At 48.1% G+C, this 25,468-nt stretch overlaps 1 protein-coding gene across 2 annotated transcripts in view; it reads right to left on the bottom strand.

The window, feature by feature from the left end:
- MCF2L2 (MCF.2 cell line derived transforming sequence-like 2) overlaps window positions 1–21,417 on the bottom strand; it is a 320,576-nt gene extending 299,159 nt beyond the window's left edge. The window contains exons 1-2 of one of the 2 annotated variants that reach the window (XM_037908688.2): window positions 21,247–21,417; window positions 19,340–19,430 (exon numbers count right to left, since the gene is read on the bottom strand). In XM_037908688.2, coding sequence (XP_037764616.1) covers window positions 19,340–19,418 — 79 coding nt within the window. In that variant the 5' untranslated portion in view covers window positions 19,419–19,430; window positions 21,247–21,417. Of the gene's footprint in view, window positions 1–19,339; window positions 19,904–21,246 lie in introns of those variants that run through there. The other variant, XM_043522397.1, reaches the window with a different exon arrangement.
- Window positions 21,418–25,468: the final 4,051 nt, after the last annotated feature.

The following is a 25,468-nucleotide window of genomic DNA, read 5'->3' as shown; positions in this document are numbered from 1 at the left end:
AGCCACAGTAATACGTCAGCAGCCCCCCAGCAGCTCCCACCACCCGCTCCCAGTGTCTCCCACCCACCAGCAGCCCCACCCCCTCCCTCCCTGCACCTCCTGATCAGCTGTTTAGCGGCCTGCAGGAGGCTCTGGGGGGGATGGGGGAGGAGTGAGGGCCCAGCAGGCTCAGGGGAGGGGGAGGGAAGGGGTGGAGAGGGCAGGGCCTGTGGCAGAGCCAGGGGTTGAGCAATGAGCACACACACACACACCCCCCCTCGGCACATTGGAAAGTTGGTGCCTGTAGCTCCAGCCCCAGAGTCGGTGCCTAGACAAGAAGCCGCATATTAACCTCTGAAGACCTGCATGGGGCTCCAAAGCCACAGGTTGGCCACCCCTGTTCTAGAAGATGCATCATTCTCTAGCACCATTTACTGTCTGTCTAGAGAGCGACAATCACGGCATTGAACTCATATTCCCCTGCCCAGAATGAAAGAGACCCAATGGTGCAGTGTTATCCGGCAGACAGAACCCTAAGCTGAGAGCCTGGAGAACTGGGTTCTGTTCTCAGTTCTGCTAATGACTTTGAGCAAGTCAAGTCTTTCTGTACCTCCATTTCCCCAACTGTAAAGTGGGGATGATAGTGCTCCACCACCTTTTCTCCGCCACTGTGAGATATGAGAGCTAAGTAGTATTGTGTAACTCAAGCATTCACCTTTCCTTGGTCCCTTCGCTAAGGTCTGAAGAGAGGAATTCCTGCAGCCAAAACATTTAAGGCTGAAATCAGAGAGAGGGAGCTCATTAATTGCGGTCACAAGTGTTTTTATCAGTCATCAAAGGGCGCTGTGCAGCATGTCTCATTGTGGTTTGGATGCTGAGTCACCCATCAGGGCCTGTGTATCCAGGGCTAAGAGACTTCAAGCATGTCGGCAGAAAGGGCAGAATAGGAGGAGACCAAGGTGTCAGCCATTAAAATACTCTTAGCTTACTTTCTACTTAGCAGGACTGCAGCTCCTTCCGCTGGCTCAACGCCCTCTCCCTACAGGGAGATGTCCTCTCAGGGGACTCCTTTGATGCAGACAGTATTGGAAGGCAAGGAAAGGGATTAAATAAGAGATGAGCTGAGAGATGGAAAAAGGCTCTCCACCTAATGAGCTGTCAGGCATTTTGACTGAGTGCTACATGGCATATTTACAGCAGGGCTGTTTCTTGAGCTTCTCTCAGACACAGAGTTTGGAACCGACTGGAGCACTGGCACCATCTCCTTCTCAAACTCCCACTGGTTTTATTTACCATTTATACCCAGGCACAGGGATGCAGAATCATCACACCTACCCTCGCACCTACCAACCCCTCAGCAAGCCCCACCCATCCAGGACTCCCCTCCCCCCGCCCAGACACCAAAGGTGAGAAAGGGAGGTGCCGGGGGCTAGATCATCAAGTGAGCCTGTCGGCCGCTGATTTGCTCCAATGCTTGTGACCCAAACTGCAGAGTTTGCTTCCCAAACTGAGCCCCCCAGTGTTTGCACAGCCCCTTCCTGTAAGCTGGGAGCTCCCGCTTTCTACAGCATGAAAGCGTGGGTTCCTGTTCATCTCCAGCCGATGCTTAGCAACAGAGCAAGGCAGACAGTTCCTCTCCATTCTTATCTTTATGGATTTTTATGTACATGATATATCAGTAAGCACGACCGTAAGACACTGACACGGGCTGAGATGAAATCCTGAGCCTACAACTGTGAGTTGGAGGATTTGGCCAAGTTTCTATCAACCGCCCCCCTCCCCCAGCTGAATATATATGTCCATCAGTTGTAACCCAAGTGTGCAACTTAGGGTATCAGGTTACAGCCCCATCGGCTTTTAGGTGGCCAAAGAGCAGCACCGACCAGGATCACCTTTTCGCACCTGTGTCTGGCCAAGCGCCTTCCTCTCCAATACCAATCTTGACGTCACAATTCACATGTAGGTCACCTCCAAAACTATCCTGGGGCTGCACCATAAATCCATTTGGAGGTAGAAGCTAGTGCAATCTATGGGAGCTCATGGTACCTCACTAGAAGCACATTACACCAGTGCTCAAGGATTTGCATTGGTTTCTGGATAACATTAAGGTCTAATTCCCTAAATGGCCTGGAGACGTCTTACCTCACCTGTGCCACGCTGCTGCAGCAAAGATCAGCGTGAGTGACCGGGAGTAGGAAAGATGGAGCTGCCAGCCATGAGTTCTAAGTGTGGACCCCTTGGTGTCCGAATTAATTCTGCCCAATCCTGCAATGCCTTGCACATAGGTGGACCCTCATGCTCATGTGCAAAGCATTGCAGGATAAAAGTTGTCTTCTGATATAGCTCAAATCTGTTGACTTGCCAAAGCCCATCTGTGGGCGTTTGGAAGGGCTGAAACAGTTGTGTATATCTGTGCATGGCTCTGGTTTCGCTTGCTGGGGACGGGAGGTTATAATTGGCACTACACCTACTAAGTCTTACGTCTGTTGTTATAATTGTATTTATTTAAATTTATATGAATAAAAGACATGAAAAAGGTACCATATACTACATGAAGATGAGGTAATCTGGAACAAATATTAGCAAAAACATATATGAAGGAAAAAGGATTGGTAAAAGACTTCACTAATGTGAGCTAGGAATGGTCCAATATCAGAAGTGGAAAGGACCTTGAGAGGTCATCTAGTCCAGTCCCCTGCACTCATGGCAGGACTAAGTATTATCTAGACCAGCGTCTCTCAAACTGGGGTGTGTGAACCCCTGGAGGTCCCAGGGGGTCTGCAAGCCCCGCTGATCAACTCTTCCCCTTCCCTCCCAGCACCTCCTGCACACTAGAAGTCCAGCGGCGCAGCAGGGCTCAGGCAGGCTTCCTACTTGCCCTGGCTCCGTGCCGCTCCCAGAAGCAGCCAGCACGACCTTGTGGCCCTGGGGGCGGGGGCAAGTGTGGAGACCCCATGGCCCCCCCACCTAGGAGCCACTGCCAGGGGGATGTGCACCCAAACTCCCTCCCTCCTGGAGCCCATACCCCACACACACCCAAACTCCCTCCCAGAGCCCGCACCCAAACTCCCTGCCCCAGTCTGATGAAAGTGAGTGAGGGTGGGGGAGAGCGAATGACAGAGGGAGAGGGGATGGAGTGAGCGGGGCCTTGGAGAAGGGGCATGGCAAGGGCTCAGCTGAGGGGCTTTGGGGTCACCAAAAATTTTAAAATCAAAATGGGGGTCCTTGGGTTGCTAAATGTAAGCGGGGGAATAGTCCCGCTCTTGTGGGGTACTTTCCTGGCTTCTGCACTACCCCGGTGAAGTGGGCTAGCGAAAGGATCTGAGTCCTCGCTCCCACTTCCTTTACCCAGTGGCCTCCCTGCCCTTGAGGACTCCCCTTCCACTCTCCTGTCTGGCAGAGTCCTCGTAACCCCAACAAGGCTGGGCCCAGGATTCCTGGGGGGCTCGACCCCCAATCCTGCTGTGGTCACCTAGGACAGGGGCTAGGGTGTCCCCACTCCGGGATACTCTCTCTGCACTGGGCACTTCTCTGACCCACTGACCATTACATACAAGTTAAAGCAAATGCAAGTTATTTAATCCACAATTAATTTTAAAAAGAATAAGGAAAAATGGGAAAGGTTAAAGGAAACACATCAACCCGCTCTGTGGCAGGGAACATCACAAACAGCGTCTCTGGAACGTCAGGGCAGTTCACAGTCTGTTCCTTGCAAGTCCCAGGCCTCCTGCTCAGGCCCTGGCTGTGCTGCAGGGATGCTGTGGGTTGGACACTTGCTCTGGTGGTGGCCACACGCTCTCAGTGGTAGGACCCTTCTTCCCAGTGTTGCCCCCGCCCTGTCGGGGTTACGATCCAAGCCTGGCCTGCAGAGCCTCTTGGCTGAGGCGTCTCCCTGTGCTGGGCCTGCTGCCCAGGGTCCCCCTTGCTCTCCCCAGCTGCTCACCGCACCCAGCTCCGGACGCTCCAGCCCCAGCTCCACCACTCTGTCTCTGCACGGCTGCTGTTGCTCTGCCTCCAGCTCCCTGGGCTGCTTCTTTGGCCCCTCTGGCTCTGGTTGCTGCAGCTCTGCTCCCAGGACAGGTCTGCTCTGCCGGCTGCTTCTGTGACTCTGCTCCCAGCACTGACCTGCTTCCTGGGCTGCTTTTCTGGCCCCTCTGGCTCTGGTTGCTGCAGCTCTGCTCCCAGGGCCAGTCTGCTCTCTCTGGGCTGTGCCTCTGGCTTTGGGGCTGCAGCTCTGCTCCCAGGACAGGGTCTGCTCTCTCTGGGCTGCTTTTCTGGTCCCTCTGGATCTGGCCCAGCTCTGCCCCCCAGCTCAGCTTGGGCCCCTGCTTTCTCCTTAGCTCAGCCCCACTCTGTCTGATCCAGGCAAATCCAGCTCACACGAAGGATGGGACCTCCCTGGCCTCCTGACTAGCCTGCCCGCCCTGTCATTCAGGCTGACTTGGGGCATTGGTCTCTCCCCATTGTTCCTGGGGACTGTCAGTCTCAGGGTCCTGATTTCCCATAGACCCGTCCCCCTTTTTAGTACCGGGAGCTAGCAACTAAAACACCCCCACTGAACGTTAGTAAGGGGGCAACAGTCCCCTTACATAAAGTTTGAGATCTGCTGACAGGTGTTTGTCTAACCTGCTCTTAAAAATCTCCAATGATGGAGATTCCACAACCCTCTCTCGGCAATTTATTCCAGTGCTTAACTATATGCAGTCAAATTATTCTGTTACTGTATAATCTATACATCTCTCTTTCATACAAAGCTGTTTCAACTAGTGATGTGTCCCACTGTTTTATGCTAGGCTGTAAATCTGATTCCCAGAGACCAGTTCCACTCCTCTGTTGCTCTATAAAGAGTTAGTACCTTTTAAAATAGCTCTAGTTAATGTGCTGAAATATGCATATTAAGATTACCAGGTTACATGGCTGTAAAGAAACCCCAATGGGAGATCTGGGAAGAGTCTTGTTTTTACCCGTCTCCTTGTGTTTTGAGTCAAGTCCTGCTGGGGAGAGGGGCCCTAAAGCCTAGCAGAAGGGAAGTCACTTCTGTGAATGATAAGCAGCATGCATTTGCGGTGCATCCAATTCCCTGTGCCTGTACCCCAGGCACACTAGTTCCAGCTCTGAGGGGTGCAGAAGGCATGGAGAAGTGAAGGCTTCTAGGAAAGGCTTTCACTGCCATAGACTTCTCTAGTGGTATATCTGCCGCATTGCCAGAGATCCATGCCACCTTCCAGCTCTATACCCTCGCTCCCTCCCCTACCCCAAGCCCTACAGGGCCCCAGCTGCATGGAGTTCCGACCAGTGGGCTACCAGGGAGGAGGGAAGTAGTCCTCCCACTTGGTCTGAATTCAGAGGGCCACATGGGGTACTGCCCCTCCAGCTCCAAAGCCCTCACCTGCATGTCCCACTCCTCGGTGGGTGTGTCTACACTGGAGCTAGAGGTGTAAATTTCAGCTCGAGGAGACATACCTGCACTAGCTCTGATCAAGCTAGTGTGCTGAAAACAGAACTGTAGCTGCAGCAATGCAAGCAGCAGGAGAGGCTAATGGCCTCGAGTACATCGTAGGGCAGGAGTGAGCAAACTTTTTAGGCCGAGGGCCACATCTGGGTGGGGAATTATGTGCAGGGCCGGGGCTGGGGGTTGGGGTGCGGTGTGCAGGAACGGGCTCAGGGCAAGGGATTGGGGCAGATGAGGGGTGCCGGGTGTATGAGGGGGCTCAGGGCAGGGGGTTGGGGTGCAGGAGGGGTGCAGGGTGCAGCAGGGTGCTCAGGGCAGGGGGTTGGGGTGCACGGTGCAGCAGGGTGCTCAGGGGAGGGGGTTGGGGTGCAGGAGGGGTGTGAGGTGCAGGCAGGGGGCTCAGAGCAGGGAGTTGGGGGGCGGGGTGCAGGAGGAGTTCGGGCTTCAGCCCAGCGCCGCTTACCTAAAGCGGCTCCGGGGTTGCAGTGGCACGCACCGGGGCCAGGGCAGGCTCCCTGCCTGCCTTCCCTGGCCCCACGCCGCACCGCTCCGAGAAGCGGCCGGAACCACATCCCTGCGCCGCCCCTGGGGAAGGGGGGGCATAGAGCTCCGCGCGCTGCCCTTGCCACGCTTCCTGGTACCTCCCCCGAAGCTCCCATTGGCCGCGGTTCCCCGTTCCCAGCTAATGGGAGCTGCGGGGGGCAGTGCCTGGAGGCAAGGGCTATGAACGAAACCCTCTGGGTCCCCTTCCCCCCTGGGGCCCCAAGGATGTGGTGCTGGCCGCTTCTGAGAGCGGCATGGGGCCTGCGGCACCACGGGGGGCAATCCCGCGGACCGGATCCGAAGCCCTGAGGGCTAGTTTGCCCACCCCTGTCGTAGGGTCTCAGACAGGACCATACTCAGGGCGGGTAGCCCCTCCTGCTGCTTGCACCACCATGGCTACACTTCTGTTTTTGCAGGCTAGCTTGATCAGAGGTAGATTCATAGATTCCAAGATCAGAAGAGATCACTGTGATCACCTAATCTGACCTCCTGTATAACACAGGCCATAGAACTTCCCCAAAATCATTCCTAGAGCAGTTCCTTTAGAAAAACATTCAGTTTTGATTTTAAAATGGTCAGTTAGAGAGAATCCATCATGACCCTTGGTAAATTGTTCCAGCGGTTAATTACTCTCACTGTTAAAAATGTTACCCCTTGTTTCCAATCTGAATTTATCTAGCTTCAATTTCCAGCCATTGGATTGTGTTATGCCTTTCTCTGCTGGACTGAAGAGCCCATTATTAAATATTTGTTCCCCATGTAGATACTTATAGCCTGTAATCAAGTCACTCCTTCTCTTTGTTAAGTTAAATAGACTCAAAGAGTTCAACCTATCACTCTAAGGCCTGTTTTCTAATTCTTTAATCATTCTTGTGGTTCTTCTCTGAACCCTTTCTACTTTATCAATATCCTTGAACTGTGGGCACCAGAACTGGACACAGTATGCCGGCAGCGGTCGCACCAGTGCCAAATACAGAGGTAAAATAACCTTTTTACTTCTGCTCAAGATTCCCCTGTTCATGCATCCCTGGATGGCATTAGCTCTTTTGACCACAGCGTCACACCGGGAGCTCATGTTTGGCAAATTATCCGCCATGAGCCCCAAATCTTTTTCAGAGTCCCTGCTTCCCTTCCCAGGATACAGTCCCCATCCTTTAAGTATGGCCTACATTCTTTGTTCCTAGGTGTACACATTTACACGTAACCATACTAAAATGCATCTCTTTAGTGCGGGTATGTGTCCTTGTGCTGCGATTTACACCTTCCAGCTCTCGTGTAGACATACCCTGTATTATTCACCACCGATAAGAAGTTATAGGGAGAGTGGTCGAGACTCCCTGGGCTGCAGCACCAGCAGTATGCATACGGTACCTAGCTCTGGGTCTTCTTTACATCAAATGCCCACACCACCACCTCCAAGCTCTTGGCACCTGGCCCAAATCAGCACCTGGGGAGGCTGAGCCCAGGAGGGCAGGAAAGGGGAAGGGATTTGAGGAATTTATCTCCCACTGTCTGTTGTCAGACTGTTAAGTCAATCACAGCCTTGAGGTCCATTTGGGCACCAGTAGCACGGAAGAGTCCAAATAACCAGGCAACAAAAAAAAAAAATCCCCTTCCACCTAGGACTGGCCAGAAGACTGTGCCCCGTCCTACCAGACACAGACCTGGCCACAGCGATCTACACATTTGTGACCTCCAGGTTCAATTACTGCAATTACTCGTTATATCGGGGAATGAAGCCACATGCCCTGGAAAAGCTTCAACTGGCTGCAAAATACAGGCCAGTGAGGGCACATGGCCCTAGTGCTCTGGTGTCTGTGCTCAGTGGGGAGCTGGCACAGAGTGTAATTCACGATCCTTCCTTACATTCATTCAGGTCTCTCTATTGGATTGGCCCTGGCTACCTGAGTGATCACCTCTCCTTATGCACCCACAACCTCCCTTACAGCCTACAAGCCCCCAGAAATCATGATCGACGAGAGGAAGGTGTCCAAATATGGGAGGCAGAACTTAGGCAGGAGCTGGAACCCGTGTACTCAGCTCATTGACACAGGAGAGAAGAGACTGCGAGCATCACCAGGGCTAATTGCAACACTCAGCTCTGCCATTTAGCTTTCCCTCAATAATTGCTTCACACACCAACAAACACCCACTCACCCACGGAAACAAAAACAGCCAGAAACTAATCAACTATTTCTGCTATTGCGGAAAAGGGGGGAGAGACAGAGTGCGTGCTATTGCTAATGCAATGTGAGGCCTACAGAAATAGGAACACAGGCCTTGCCAGACTGGATCAGACCCCAAGGTCCATCTAGTTCAGTATCCTGTCTCTGCCAGGGGCCACGCCCAATGCTTTAGAGGAAAACAGAGTATAATCTGCCCCCATCTGTTCTGTCTTTGTACAGCACCCAGCACAAGGGGGCCCGGGTCCATTGTCACCTTTGCTGTACGTGGTCCCAATTATATGGTTAAAATAAGGAATGATGCATTTAGGGATGATCAGTCCCTATATGAGGGGAGTGGGTAAAATCCTCTCTAATGGTTCCTTGATGGCAGATAGGCAAGTCTAATCTAAAAAATCAGTGTGCTATCCTTTTTATAATCAATTATAACAACGCCCCATAATTAACATTAAATCATAGAATATCAGGGTTGGAAGGGACCTCAGCAGGTCATCTAGACCAACCCCCTGCTCAAAGCAGGACCAATCCCCAACTAAATCATCCCAGCCAGGGCTTTGTCAAGCCCGACCTTAAAAACTTCTAAGGAAGGAGATTCCACCACCTCCCTAGGTAACGCATTCCAGTGTTTCACCACCCTCCTAGTGAAAAAGTTTTTCCTAATATCCAACCTAAACCTCCCTCACTGCAACTTGAGAACATTACTCCTCGTTCTGTCATCTGCTACCACTGAGAACAGTCTAGAGCCATCCTCTTTGGAATCCCCTTTCAGGTAGTTGAAAGCAGCTATCAAATCCCCCCTCATTCTTCTCTTCTGCAGATTAAACAATCCCAGTTCCCTCAGCCTCTCCTCATAACTCATGTGTTCCAGTCCCCTAATCATTTTTGTTGCCCTCCGCTGGACACTTTCCAATTTTTCCACATCCTTCTTGTAGTGTGGGGCCCAAAACTGGACACAGTACTCCAGATGAGGCCTCACCAATGTCGAATAGAGGGGAACAATCATGTCCCTCGATCTGCTGGCAATGCCCCTACTTATACAGCCCAAAATGCCATTGGTCTTCTTGGCAACAAGGGCACACTGTTGACTCATATCCAGCTTCTTGTCCACTGTAACCCCTAGGTCCTTTTCTGCAGAACTGCTGCCGAGCCATTCGGTCCCTAGTCTGTAGCGGTGCATGGGGTTCTTCCGTCCTAAGTGCAGGACTCTGCACTTGTCCTTGTTGAACCTCATCAGATTTCTTTTGGCCCAATCCTCTAATTTGTCTAGGGCCCTCTGTATCCTATCCCTACCCTCCAGCGTATCTACCTCTCCTCCCAGTTTAGTGTCATCTGCAAACTTGCTGAGGGTGCAATCCACACCATCCTCCAGATCATTTATGAAGATATTGAACAAAACCAACCCCAGGACCGACCCTTGGGGCACTCCACTTGATACCGGCTGCCAACTAGACATGGAGCCATTGATCACTACCCGCTGAGCCCGACAATCTAGCCAACTTTCTATCCACCTTATCGTCCATTCATCCAGCCCATACTTCTTTAACTTGCTGGCAAGAATACTGTGGGAGACCGTGTCAAAAGCTTTGCTAAAGCCAAGGAACAACACGTCCACCACTTTCCCCTCATCCACAGAGCCAGTTATCTCATCATAGAAGGCAATTAGATTAGTCAGGCAAGACTTGCCCTTGGTGAATCCATGCTGACTGTTCCTGATCACTTTCCTCTCCTCTAAGTGCTTCAGAATTGATTCCTTGAGGACCTGCTCCATGATTTTTCCAGGGACTGAGGTGAGGCTGACTGGCCTGTAGTTCCCAGGATCCTCCTCCTTCCCTTTTTTAAAGATGGGCACTACATTAGCCTTTTTCCAGTTGTCCGGGACTTCCCCCGATCGCCATGAGTTTTCAAAGATAATGGCCAATGGCTCTGCAATCACAGCCGCCAACTCCTTTAGCACTCTCGGATGCAGCAATCCGGCCCCATGGACTTGTGCTCGTCCAGCTTTTCTAAATAGTCCCGAACCACTTCTTTCTCCACAGAGGGCTGGTCACCTCCTCCCCATGCTGTGCTGCCCAGTGCAGTAGTCTGGGAGCTGACCTTGTTCGTGAAGAGAGAGGCAAAAAAAAGCATTGAGTACATTAGCTTTTTCCACATCCTCTGTCACTAGGTTGCCTCCCTCATTCAGTAAAGGGTCCACACTTTCCTTGACTTTCTTCTTGTTGCTAACATACCTGAAGAAACCCTTCTTGTTACTCTTAACATCTCTTGCTAGCTGCAACTCCAGGTGTGATTTGGCCTTCCTGATTTCACTCCTGCATGCCCGAGGAATATTTTTATACTCTTCCCTGGTCATTTGTCCAATCTTCCACTTCTTGTAAGCTTCTTTTTTGTGTTTAAGATCAGCAAGGATTTCACTGTTAAGCCAAGCTGGTCGCCTGCCATATTTACTATTCTTTCTACACATCGGGATGGTTTGTCCCTGTAACCTCAATAAGGATTCTTTAAAATACAGCCAGCTCTCCTGGACTCCTTTCCCCCTCATGTTATTCTTCCAGGGGATCCTGCCCATCAGTTCCCTGAGGGAGTCAAAGTCTGCTTTTCTGAAGTCCAGGGTCCATATTCTGCTGCTCTCCTTTCTTTCTTGTGTCAGGATCCTGAACGCGACCATCTCATGGTCACTGCCTCCCAGGTTCCCATCCACTTTTGCTTCCCCTATTAATTCTTCCTGGTTTGTGAGCAGCAGGTCAAGAAGAGCTCTGCCCCTAGTTGGTTCCTCCAGCACTTGCACCAGGAAATTGTCCCCTACCCTTTCCAAAAACTTCCTGGATTGTCTGTGCACCGCTGTATTGCTCTCCCAGCAGATATCAGGGTGATCGAAGTCTCCCATGAGAACCAGGGCCTGCGATCTAGTAACTTCCGTGAGTTGCCGGAAGAAAGCCTCGTCCACCTCATCCCCCTGGTCTGGTGGTCTATAGCAGACTCCCACCATGACATCACCCTTGTTGCTCACGCTTCTAAACTTAATCCAGAGACACTCACGTTTTTCTGCAGTTTCATACTTGAGATCTGAGCATACTGCTCCCTTACATACAGTGCAACTCCCCCACCTTTTCTGCCCTGCCTGTCCTTCCTGAACAGTTTATATCCATCCATGACAGTACTCCAGTCATGTGAGTTATCCCACCAAGTCTCGGTTATTCCAATCACATCATAATTCCTTGACTGTGCCAGGACTTCCAGTTCTCCCTGCTTGTTTACCAGGCTTCTTGCATTTGTGTATAGGCACTTGAGATAACTCGCTGATCGTCCCTCTTTCTCAGTATGAGGCAGGAGCCCTCCCCATTCGCGCGCTCCTGCTCGTGCTTCCTCCCAGTATCCCACTTCCCCACTTACCTGAGGGCTTTGGTCTCCTTCCCCCGGTGAACCTAGTTTAAAGCCCTCCTCACTAGGTTAGTCAGCCTGCTTGCGAAGATGCTCTTCCCTCTCTTCGTTAGGTGGAGCCCGTCTCTGCCTAGCACTCCTCCTTCTTGGAACACCATCCCATGGTCAAAGAATCCAAAGCCTTCTCCAAATCCACCTTTTAAACCACAATTCAATGTTTTCTACTTTCTCATTGGCTATTTAACATTAACCATCATCTTCATTAGCAGCTGCGTAAATTCTACATCAATAACTATCAATCTAGAAAGCATGTTCCACAACATTAACAAGTTATTTGAAACACTTGTAAAAACCAGTTTGGACCAAAACATGTTTACAACGTGACCTGGGATTGCATCCGAACTAATCTCTCTAACTTGCCTCTGAGCAGTCTCATTTCACTCCTGTTTTACCATGCCTTGCTTGACTGTTGTCAAGCCTATTTTTAACCAATAGATTTTTGGGGCTACTTACAGTTCAACACATTTCTACAGAACATAAACAAGCAGCATCTTTATAGCCTACACCATGTTTGGGGTTCCTAAGAGCTACAGTATCACAAATCATAGCAATTAGATCCGGAGTGGTAGTTGTGAAGTTCTTGGCCTCAAAGGCTTCCGATGGCCGTGAGTTCTGCAGTCTAACCGCACACTGCGTGAAAAAACATTTACTTTTATTGGGTTTGAATCTGCCACCCTTTAATGTCATTAAATGTCTCCTTGTTCTTGTGTTAGGAAATGGAGACAACATGCTACAGAGTTACCATTTCCAGTGGTTCTGGAAGCCGGTTAGCCTCTTTTTCCCCCCTACATTCCGAGTCAAAAGGACAATATAAGTCAGGCCCTACTAACAGTGCCAGGTTTACAATGGCGCCAGGTCCATGCTCGCCCGGCCTGCTCTGCTTGTACTGTGCCCTGAGACCCCGCCAGCCACTTGCTTCTCTCGGCCCGCTGGCGGAGGGCTCCTCTCTGCCCCCTGCCCCCACCCGCCGGTTTCTCTCTGCCCCCTGGCCGGACCCCAGTGCACCTCTGGCTCCGGGCAGTCTCTGCTTCCCACCATCTGTGGGGCCCCACCTGTCTCCCCAGAGCTGAGCCACCTGGGACTGGTGCAGAAGCCTGGCCAGTCTTGGTCAGTTGTGGGGGGGAAGGGGGGGAAGGCTTGGCTGGGCCCCTCCAGGCAAGTATGTCCTGAGGGAGCCTGCCCTTGTCCTGAGGGACTAGAGCGATTCCCCGCCCCGTGACCAGCCCTCGCTGCACTGCCGGCTCAGCCCGGCAGACACAGTTGCCTCTGAGCAGGGCTGGTGAGTGCAGCCAGTAGGCAGGGCACGGGGGAGAGGTCTCTGGAAGGCCTGGGGGGGTGCTGGGCTGTGAAGGGGCGGGGAGGATCTGTGTGTGTTGGGGCACTAGGGAGTGGGAGTTCTATGTGGGGGGTGCTGGCCAGCTGTGGTGGGGCTGTGTGCAGGGGGGCGCTGGGCAGAGGTGGTGTTGTGCAGGGCACTGTGCATTTGTGGTAGGGTCGGGGGGGCGCTGGGCATAGCGGGTCCGGGGGCAGGCTCTGGCCAAAGGGAAGGGGGGGGTTTTCCGGTGTTGGGTGAGGGGGGGATGTGTGCCATGGCATGGGCCCGCCCCCGAGGGGAAGAGGCATGCTGGAAGCACAGGGCCAGGCAGGCTACTGTGTGTCCGGCAACTGCCAGTTTGTAAACAGTGCCCTCTCACAGGGCTGGGCAGAGCAGGGCTGCCCTCTCTATGCCATGCCCCATTGCCCCTGACTGGCCCCTCACTCCAGGGACCGACACACCACCCCTCCACCCCCACCCACCATGTACCATTGCCCCCATGGGGGCCCACAAATATGTTTGGGGCCGGGCCCACAGAAGATTAATCCGTCCCTGCCTACCAAATTCAGGGTCCATTTTGGTCAATGTCACAGTCATAGGATTTTTAAAATCGTAAATTTCATGATTTCAGCTATTTAAACCTGAAATTTCATGGTGTTGTAATTGTAGGGGTCCTGACCCAAAAAGTGGGGGGGGGGGGAAATCACAAGGTTATTTTGGGGGTGAGGGGGTGCAGAATTGCCACCCTTACTTTTGTGCTGCCGCCTGCAGCCACCTTCAGTCAGCAGCCACCACTCTCCGGCCGCCCAGCAGTACGGGTGGCATGGTATGGTATTGTCACCCTTACTTCTGCCCTTCTGCTGGCCGACTGCTGCTGCTGGCCAGGGACCACTGCTCTCTGGCCTCTCAGCTCTGAGGGCAGCACAGAAGTATGAGAGACAAGTCCATGACTCCCCTAAAATAACTTTGTGACCCCCCTGAAACTCCCTTTTGGGTCAGGACCCCCATTTTGAGAAACACTGGTCTGTATAGTATAGGGTAAAAGTATACAACAGATCAGATTTCACAGGAGCAGACCAGATTTCATGGTCCGTAACGTGTTTTTCATGGCCATGAATTTGGTAGGGCCCTACAACTAAGTATCTTGGGTAGGTATAGAGAAGAACCCAGAACACTATTTCGGATCCATAGTTTTTGACAGTTTCACATGTTCTTTATTTCCGAGAGAGACTCAACAAAATGTATAAAGACCATTTGTTTGTTTGAAGTACAAGGTGTTATTTAAAGTCCCATGAATTTCTACATTTTGGGAAATACAAAACAAGCATCTGCAGATTTTATTAGCTACACTGGTTATGTTTACAAGCTTTGCTTACTGTTCAGTTTTTAAAAAGCCAGTGAATAACTTTTTAATAGCTCCCCTTCTGTCTTACAACGAGTTAATCTGATTGTGCAATTAAACAGGCCCACGAAGCAGAACAGGAGAAAACAAAGAGTGACTGATCTCGAAAGAAAAAACTCCACCACATTTTTGCAGATTTTGCAGAGAAAACCCCAGCAGATTTAGCAAACATTTCTTTGCAGATTTCTAAGTCCCTCTTTATGGGCAATGGAACAAAGGACACGCCCTCTGTCTGCATCAGAGAGCAAGGTGAGGAAAACCAGTGCTTTCTGGCTGATGCAAAAAGGTCAGTCATCACTAGTTGCTCACCGGGTCTAGAACAGATCCAAATAAACGTACTTGAAATGAGATCCTAAATTGCATGAATGCTCTGAGGTAGTCTGAGACCAAAGGAATGATCCATGGACAGTGTGGTTTTCTCTGACTTGACATCAGTGGGGTTGCATTTGCACAGACGTAACAAAGGGCGCCATCTGATACAGTACGTTTAAGGAAGATTGCTTAAGAAGTTAGCATGAAGAGTGCTGTACACAGGACACAGATTAGCAATGTTTACTATGCGCTGTGCAAAGCTGTGATATATATTAAGATAACTGGTAGTTTCACAGCACAAGACAGATATTGTGACACCAGCACGTGAAAAATGAAATCAATCTTGACCAAGTTCCATCTTGGATTATTATATTCCGCTGACCTAATTTCCTCCTGCACATTCAAATGGATGCAGTATCCTCCTTTACTTCCTGTCCTACACTGCAGCATTGCATGGCCTTGTGCTACAGACACATTTCACCCAACTGCCCTATGGCGGGGATGGAACCCAGGTGACAGGAATTGACATCCTGTGGTGAATTCATAGGCCTGGGAGTCAGGGGATCTCAGTTCTGTTCCTGGCTCTGCCACTTGACTCTCAGGATAACCTTGGATAAGTCATGTCGCCACTCTGAGCCTCAGTTCCCCATCTGTAAAATGGGTAACATTTACTTCACTGAGCAATGAGAGGTTACAATTAATATTTGTAAAGCGCTCTGAGACTGCAGATGGAAGCTGTGATATAAGTGCAGGTCCTTTTTTTTATTAATTATTATTATATGTATAGTTTACGTAGCAGGTTGTACACATGTTAAAGTTTTAGCTCAGTGCTTCCAAGACAAGAGACGCTAACAAAGCAGCTCATTTTGACCTGGTCCTCGTTTTCAGAGTCAACCTCACCTGAAATCAAAGGGTGCTGTGGACGCTTAGCATCTCTGTAAACCAAGCCTCAACGGTACTGAGGGGTTTAATGCAAACATAGGGTACGAGTTCAGTTGTTTCCTTCTTAAGCTGCTGACATCTGTCCTGGTGGCCTCGCCTCATTGCGGAAGTCATTTTAAAGAATAAAATCTTGTGACAAAGTGGGACACTTGGTGGGTGTGCCCATCTGCATACCAATGCCCAGAGAGCTCTTCCCACTCACAGCAGAGCTGGGAACAAGCTGCCAGGCGTGGGTGGGATTGTGGGGGCATGGAGGTTTATTCCTATGGGTTTTGCAAGCCGGAAGAGTGAAAGAATTCCCACACAAACACACAGCCACTGTCAGCCCCAGACCCCAAGCGTGGGTTCTTCTCTCCATCATAACGAACAGCTTCTCACCCATCTACCCAAGGAACACAATCTTGCAAGGTGAGAAGTGTCACTCAAGGAAAGTGTGTAAATTTTTTTTTTTTAATCTATATCTGTCCTTGAAACAATTTCTGCAGTGAGCTCTGGGGAACATTTCCCATGCTCTGTGGATCCTAAGGAGAAAATATACAAAGTGCACCAGTTCTAGGAACCTTAGGTCCCTTTTTGTTCTCATCCACACCAGTGTAAAGCAAGAGTAACTCCACTGAAATCAGAGAAAGCACACTGGTGCCAAAAAAAAAAAAAAGATCGGAATCAGGCATCTGTTGATCAGCACGGAGAAAAAGCTGCATTACAAGGTGCAGGTCACCAAAAGGGTATGTGCAGAGGTAAACTAGTCACTGTGCCCTACATATTTGGACACTGATCCCACAATGAGCTTTAATGTATTGACTCTGTGCAGGTGCCATCTGCGTGGAGCTCACAGAAGGATCAGGGCATGTGTTTGGAAACACAGAGTCCCTGGAACCAACACTTAGATCCTCACAGACTTAAATCATCCTTTCAAGGCAGATAGAAGCCTCCTCCCACATGGAAATCAGCTGAACTATCAGAGAAGAGTATGGTTCTGAAACAGCCTTCCAATAGGAGTTATGGGAGTAAAAAACCTAACTAGTTTTAAGATGGAGCTTGATAAATTCATGAATGGGATTACGGGATGGGATTTCCTGTGATAGCAGGGACAGGACTCGATGACATAGGAAATCCCTTCCAGTCCTGTTCTCTATGTTCCTAGTTTCATATGCATGTGACTCTCCTGTGTGAGACATTTAAAAATGGAGGTCTTGCCTACTTTGCATGGACATTAAAGATCCCATGGTACTTTTTGTAAGTAGAAGGAGCTAGCTCATATCCAAGTTTCCTCTTCAGCCACTTCTCACTATTGTGCTGGTTGAGTGCTGTATTTCCACCCCAGAAGTAGCTGCATTGTACTGGGGTTGAGTGTCAATAAGCGTGAATAGTGCTTTGGGTCTCTTTGGGATGAAAGGTGCTACTGAAGTAGCAAATACTATTAAGTGTATTCATAATGGTAGCTGTCCTGCTCTTGCATGGGATGGGAAGTTATTGGAGCTTTGAGAGGTTCTCAGTGCACTGAGATTGCCTGCAACCACTGCCATAGAAGGACTTTTTGATTTAATAATCAGCTGCTGATTCTGCTAACATGACTCACAGTAGAATGTGGGATTCAGAAAAAACAGTGCATCAGCAGAGGGTTATGAAAAATGTTTTTTAAAAAAGATGGATTTTGTTTTTTAATCACTTCCATTTTTGTACAAATATATTTTGGTTCCCTTATTTTATATATATTTGCACACTCTATGGAAACATTCAGATCAGATTTCCATGCCCTGAACTATTCAGAAGCAGAAAATTTAGTTCTAGTACTCAGAGCAAGGTTTAGAAATCTGAGTTTTATTCTCCCACTAGCACTGACTTGCTGCATAATCTTGGGAAAACCACTGAATTTCTCTCACCTGGGTAATACAGATGTAATACACCCCCAGCTGTCAGGAGACATGTGAAGATTAATTAATGTTTGAGAAGGCTTTGGATGAAAAGTGCAAAGCATTAGTCTTATCACTAATGGTCAAAGCAGGTTCCTACATTTCTGAAGTTCCCAAATTGAGGCTGACATACCTCTAATTTACATATTAGCAAATCTTGGCATTCATCTTCAGGTGTATCAAAGGTTCTACTTTTGTGAGGGGCGGGGGAGAAGAATTAAGTGATAATATAGCAGATGGGGGATTTCAAGTGAGCCTAAAGAGACAAGGGGAGGGGAGGAAATCGATGAGTGCTTAAATCCCTTAAGCACCTTTGAAATCCCAGCCTTACAAAATAATATTTGCCTCAAAATGAATGCCAGAGTCTTTAATTGTATTTTTCTGATTGACACAAATTCAGACAATACATAATTAATCTTACAGTTACACAGTAGCTTTCACATGCATCTCTCTGTCTTCTTGGTCTAATTCCTGATCCTGCAAACGCTTCTCCAAGGCCAAACCCTAGCACCCCCATCAAGCCACACTGAAGCCAGGCCCATCCATGTTCCATGTGTGGAACATGTTACAGGACTGGGGCTTTAATTTAAATTCTATAGAATTTTATATTATTTTAAAATTCTATATGTAAATTTGCCTAATGCAATAATCAGCACATACCCACCACCAACCATTTAGATTCTACAGCTAAGATCAACAAACACACAAACATCTGAATCTAAAGTGTTATTATACATTACTTGAAAGCCACGCTTTGAACCCACAGTATTTTAGAGCAGATATTATACAAATTCAATATGCTTTCAGTGTCCTTTGCGTTCACAATACATAATCCATTACAGAAATGGACAGCTATAGAAATATGCCTCCCTGCCTAGTCAGTTAAAAAAAATGTTCTCTTCACCTACTTTAAACAGTCACAATCAGCTTTTGCTCAATTGTATGCCTCAAGATAAAGGTGCAAAAAGCATACTCCACTGCCTTATTAACTTGATTATTTTCATCTGGTAAAATTCACGCTTTGAGACATTGCAGGTGAAGTAATGAATGGGCAGTTTCTTGCAGTTGTTTGCTCATCGTTGTCAACACCTGGCTAGCAGGTTAAACCACCACCACCACCACCTCCTAACTCAGCATGCCCGGGTTAGTGCATCACAGGATTATTAATCCTTCAGAGATTAACAAAAGAAAAACTACCCGGTGCCTGGGATCTAAAACAGCTCTCATCCACCTGCCTTACGGTCTTCCAGAACCCTTCAAACAGCACTGACAGTAAAAATACAGAATTACATTTTAACTGGCTGCAATTTTTAGTTTCCCAAGATAGCGCTGTGAAGACTAGCCCAATACATTTTATAGAAAGCCCCTAACCCAGCCCCTGCCCTTATAGCATTTCATCGGCAGGTATTACCACCCGTGTAGATTTAATGCAATTCAATTCACAATAAGCACACCTGCATTTTTTGAAAAGCCTAAAGAATTGCACAGTGGACAAATGCATTAACCAAAAGATTTTTTGAGGGCAAGCTTTTTGCAATTTGCCAATTGCGCCGAAATCCCTCGCATAGTGTCACACAAAGCTGCTGCAAAAGGAAAAGGAGGACTTGTGGCACCTTAAAGACTAACCAATTTATTTGAGCATAAGCTTTCCGGAGCTACAGCTCACTTCATCGGATGCATGCAGTGGAAAAGACAGTGGGGAGATTTATATACACGGACAACATGAAACAATGGGTGTTACCACACACACTGAAACAAGCCTAAGGCACAGCAGCCTCGCCTCCCAGCCTGTGGAGGAGGTGAAGAGAAGTGAGCCCAAAATCCATGCAAAAGGTAAGGGGAAGAAGAGAGATACCTTACCCACATGAGTGATGACTGTAGCCAGTCGCTGGGTTAGCTCCTGGTGTGACATCTCTTCTTCTTTTAACCAAAAAAGCATCTCACCGAAGCACTGCACAGCATTAAAAAAAAAAAAAATGCAACTGGAGTGGGAGGCTACACACACACAAAGCAAGTACCACTCCCAGGGTAGGATTCTTCCAAGCTTCTTACATCTCCTGGGCACTGGCCATCTCCTGCAGTCTGCAACCCTGCATGCGTGGGAATAACCCCCTAACAAAGGTTCTTTTACATGAAAGGTAATAAAATAAAAAAGCAGAGTTGATTGCTTAGGGGTTTTATCCCCCCCTTAAGAACGAGGCAAGGAATAAAGAGACAAATCAGCTGCCCGCTACCTGCCTCCAGGGAGGCTTGGGGATGGTAATGCTTTGAGTCAGGAAAAAATCCTGGAGCTATGGACTATTGTAAAGAGGAGTGGCGCTTGCAAAGGGAAATCACACCATTGCAGCCTGAGGTCAGCTCTCTCTTTACTCAGGAGTGGCTGGAAGGAGACTGATGCTTCTCTGCCCCCACCCTCCTCCACCTTTGGCAGTGAGAGATGTATGTCCATTTTAAGTCTCATGCTTGGTTGACCTTAAAGGATAAAGCACACACACACACACACTGAGCCTAGGGAGTTTGTTAAAATCCTCATCACGTCTCTTCTGGAAACATTGGACAAAGAGAGAGGTGCGGTGGGCTGTTTAAAACGTGAGATCACGCTATGGATCTGAATATTACTCAGTCCTTGGGTTTGGCAGGATTTTTAAAGGCACCTTCCCCATTGTAGAGAGTGAACAAAGCACCAGGTGAAGACAGGGGGCAGAAACTCAGCCCCTACCCCACCCCCCTGCAAGGTGATATTGATAAGCCCTGTGGCTTCGCTTTTCCTTCCAAAATCCTTCATTGATCCAAACCAGCCCAGTGTTATTCTCTGCACAGGGAATTTTCCCTGGGGAGTGGGAAGTTAATCTCAAAAGACCCTGGTTTTAAAAAAAGGAAAGAAGAAAGAAAGATGTGAAATACCAGTTTACAATGGAGAAGCCACTTCACATGCAAAATAAATATAAAACACCTAGGGAGCATTTACATTTGCTCTTCTGCTAGTGTAACGTTATCTCCCATCCTGGGACTTCCCTGCTGGTTTTGCCAGCATCTAGTGTTCCATATGTAGGTAGAGCCCTGCAGAGATACAAAATTTGTCTCTACATCTGATCTGCAGATATCCGCATTCGTGGACATAAAGCGGATATCCGCAGATTTGCGGAGCTCTACCTGTGGGCATTGGTTGGTATAAATAAACCAAACTGGTGCCTACAGGGGGCCAGGATCTTAGATCCAGAAGCAGAGCTGAGACCACTAGATGGTGCAAGGGCAAAGCAGCTGTCTTGTGGTGGACAATAACGAGCCTCCTGAGAGTTTAGCTGCCCTTTAGAGCTGCAGTAATGGATAGAGAAGCCTTCAGCAGTTCCTGGCTATGGATCCCAGCTGCTAACCAAGAGGAGTGAAAAGGGGAAGCAATGGCCCAAAAGCCACAAAACATGATCACCCTGCTGCAGGCAATACAAAGTCTGTGCAGGGAAGTTAGAAATCCCTCCCCCCGCAATCAGTACATTTTCCTCTTTCAAAGCCTGCCTAGAGATCAATGTAAATTGAATTTTACTGGGAAAATGGGAAAGCTAAGTGCAAATTTATTAGCTATTTAAAGGTGGAAAAAATGGAATGTGTTTCCTAGAGATGGGTCCCACTCACAAGGTGTGGCTGCAGATCACATTCCAGATTTTCCCCAAACTCAGGGTTGTTTGGATCCAGGGTTTTTGTTTGGACCCACCTCTTTGAAAACTGCTAGAGCATGTAGGTAAAATGTACCAATATCAGCTGCCACCTACCAGATCTCCCAACAGTCTTGGGCTTCGCAGCACTGTCCTGATTTGATCCCCAAAACCTCCTGTCCCGTCAAAGTAGCTCCTGTCCCCCAAGGCTGGCTGGGCTCGGCTCGGCTCCCTGCTGTGGGCACTGCAACCATTACCTGGCCCCTGCTCATGCACAGGGTCGCAGTGGGGAGGCAGTCAGGCCACATCTGATTAAGTGGTGTCACGACCTGGTGGGACAGGAGCTGCAGGAATTCCTGATGCAAGGTGAGCATAGGGTGAACTCTCTTGCTCTTCAGCTCCCTCTCTTTGGGCCTCCCAACCCCCAGGCATCCCACTCATGCTGGGAACAGGACCTGCTTTAGCCACTTTAAATATTGGGAGAAGGAAATACATCTATGTGAGCATACATGTCAGATTACAAAACAGTGCATGATTAATGTTTATTTGATGTATTCGTTTGCACAGCAGCTACAGTGTTGCTAGGGGTTTAGCATACAGATAAGACGGCCCCATCTTTGCTAAAGGAATTTCTGTAACTGTGGCAGAAATGGGGTGCTCTGTAATAATCTACGAGTAGTGTCTTGTTGATGTGGTTATTGGGATATTTGCTCTATGAATATGATGGGTTATTTTAATAGCAAGGTGTTGGAGAAACAAGCAGGGACCCAGACAATGGCTCAAGATGGCTACCCATTTGCCAACACTTAATGCAGGAGCCATTTGCTTTCATGTCCTATCTCCAACCCCCTATGGAGCTCACCAAACAGGTTTGGGGTAGCAAGGTCCAAGCCCCAGAAACTGAGGAGAACAAAGGTCCTGATTCCTGACTAGTTTTGAAAGGACTCCCTCAAGCAGGGAGGAGACACAGTTGTCAAGGACCTATTTGGGAGAACAAACTGACTGCCAAAGGCACCCACCAGGGTGTCTGAAGAAACCAGGCCTTCCTAGGCTCCCTTCACAATGTGGAAGGACTTAGGTAAGACAGACTTGTGTGTAGACAATTCATTGGTTTAAAATCCTTTCACTCTTATGTTCTGCTTTGTTCCCACTGTTAAGATTAAACGATACTTGGTTTTGAGAGGGCTGTCTGGGCACTGTATTGTTCACTGGTCACAGCTCCCAAAGGGAAGAATAGCAGTAACTTACCCAGTGAGGCCTGATAGATAAACATGGGTGGTCCACAAAGTACTGTAGACCAGGACCTGGTCTAAGAGTGGCAGCATCATAGGATTCCATGCCAGGAGTGGTAAAGGCACAGGGCCTGAAACCTGAGGGGCTGCATTGAGAGAGACCAGAGAGCAGTCAGAAGTGCAGCTAGCCTGGTATCGTGACAGTAACAATCTCCATCTCTGGGTTGGTCAGGGGGATTGAACCCTTCAGCACCAAGAAACACGGACTCCCCTCCTATGGGATAAAAGTCTTCTCTGGAAGGGATGGTTTAGCAGTATCCATGATGATGATTTGTATTATAGTTGTGGGTAGAGGCCTGAGTGAGACTTGGGCACTCTTGTGCTAGGTGCTGTACAAACACACAGAGACAATCCCTGTACTGGCTAGCAATCCACAGGGGCAGGGTTTCTCCACCCCATTATACCTTTAATGGAAACACTATATACAAATGTAAATTTCCTACAATTCAGGAAAACAGACTGAAGAGTGTAGGAAGAAAAAGATTAATATAGATTTTGCTCTTAGGTTATTGCTCAATGGGCCAGATTCCACACCTGTGGAAATCTGGAGTAATTCCTTTGAAGTGGATACTCTAGATTTATACCTGTGGAAATGAGATCAGAACCTGGCCTGTTTTGTTTATATCGCGGAACAGAATTTTATAACTTGGACAACTCGGCTGATAAAATGATGTCCAAGAGGCAAAAGAATTTGATTTCTTCATCCAATGATAGCCTGATCCATTAACAATGATCTATTAGCTCTAGAATTGAAACAGATGAGGCCAAAGCATTGTAACCAGTTTTAGTAAACAATGTACCAATAAATCACACTTTGCACACAAGAAAGATTTACAAACTCCTGTGGCCTCACCAGGTAGATTTAAAAATGATTTTGAGCTGCAGGTCACTGGGGTTGCCAGTTTTGGTTGGACATATCCCTGAAGGTTTCATCACATGACATAATCTTAAATTAAAGTTTAATCTTTAATTCCTGGAGACTCCAGGACAATCCTGGAGGGTTGGCACCTCTATAGGTCAGGTGGGATTCTCATTATATTGGTGAAACATTTTAAATACCTCCATCAAGCGCTTAAGGAGAATGGACTCATTCAATTTATTCTAATAAGGTCTTGCTTTCTAGCACCTAGCTGGCTACCAACATTTTAAAGGGACCTCTCTCTCACACACACATACATATCCGATGAAGTGAGCTGTAGCTCATGAAAGCTTATGCTCAAATAAATTTGTTAGTCTCTAAGGTGCCACTAGTACTCCTTTTCTTTTTGCGATATCCTTACCTGTATCACTAATAACAATTTAGAGTATTGAAACTGGAAAAATTTTAAAAATCAAATTTATTTAGATTCGTCCCTCCATCGGTTCCCCCTCCTTCACTGCATAAGGTCGAGTTCCTGTTGCCACTTTCAAAGCCCTATGTAACTATGCCCCTCCGTTAGTCGGCTCATCTGACCATTTGTTGGCTTCTCATGCAAATACCCCCATATACATGGAATGCCTTTCCTGAACAAGGCCACTACCCTCTCGGCATTCTAGTCCCTCCTGGAGATGTGTTATCCTCAGATGACCAACCACGGCAAAATGGATAACAGAATAATGTATTAATTAACCATCTATATGTTGTACCTATTCCCTCAACCTCTATCCAAAGACTGTGAGCTCCTCAGGTCAGGGACTGGGACTTCTAGTCTGTTTGGGAAGCACCTGGCACATTGTGGCCACTACAGGAACGAAATAATTTTGAGCTGACCAGTTAGCCAATGTCCAGGGTCTTGCAGGTTGTTTCTGTTAGGTGGAGAAATTGATGATGAGTCAGGCATTTCTTTGATGCAATCCTATTTATTTACAAAGAATGCACACAAAGTCCTATTTCCCTGAATGCAGTAAGAATCAACCAACAGCAGAAAGTTTCGTTACTCAATATTCCAAGCCTTTTTTGAGCCAGTACTCTACCCCAAAAGCTCTCTGCTAGCTTTCTCTCAGGGTCATGCTACAAGTGCTTCTTTGGCTGTCTTTGGCTTTTTGATACCTCCTCTGTCTGCTTCTGTGTTGTTTCTGGCTGCTTCTCCTCACACACATACACAGCTCCACCAAACAATACCTAACTCTCTGCAATTGTACTGAGTCCTGTAGAACTGATCGATTAAATTGTCTTCACTTTATTAATATAACTTCATAAGTAAAGTTTTATGAATGAAAACTACATTCATTCATAAAACCAGGTACCCCAATAACTGACTAATTGAGTTTCACTTTCAATCCAATTGCTGCTTAAATCACTGAAATTGCACTGCTTCAACATTGAAACTTCTGTTCACTGTTTGCCATTCCTTACACTTGTCCATGTTGTAACCCATTTTAAAATGCTCACTTCATTTTTGCTAAACCCTGCTGTAATCTTATTAGTTTAGTTTAGATGTGTGAATGAGGTATGGATGGATGATGGAATTAACCTCCAGCCCCAGCCTGTCCTGATGAAATAAAGTGTAAACACCAATGGCTGAAGATGCAGACAACAGCCCTGACAAAGTAAGAGGAGTCCACCCTCAAAAGAAAAGAACAAAAGTACAATTGAAGAAACATCAAAGACAGGTCCTAGGCTGAAAGTCATGTCTGCAATTGACGGGTGATCAATCACACCGAACCCAGAGGCAGCATGACACAGCAAGACCTATAGACTCTGGATTCAAACTAAAGCCTACAAAAAGGATGGGTGAGATGGAAGACTTTGGAGGGGAACATTCCGCTGCCAATATGGAAGGGCATCGGTGCATGCCCAACAGAGACCCAGTTCTTCTTTGTGCCTGGCCAGTTAGCCGCCACAAGCTACGAACCCAAGCCACGAACTCAAGCTACATGGTAACTATCTAGAAGCTGCAGAACATTTGGGGTGGGGGGGTGGGGTGTGTGTGTGTGTGTGTGTGTGTGTGTTAGATATTAGTTACTGGTCTTAAATCAAATTGTGTTATTATAATAAACGTGAGATCTTGTCTTGTCCCCTGAAACGATCCTGTGTGGTTTTGTCTATATAACAGTCCCCAGTGAAA

Source organism: Chelonia mydas, chromosome 9 (assembly GCF_015237465.2).
Source record: "Chelonia mydas isolate rCheMyd1 chromosome 9, rCheMyd1.pri.v2, whole genome shotgun sequence".
Classification (NCBI taxonomy): Eukaryota; Metazoa; Chordata; order Testudines; family Cheloniidae; genus Chelonia; species Chelonia mydas.
This window is presented reverse-complemented; position numbering and strand designations above follow the sequence as displayed.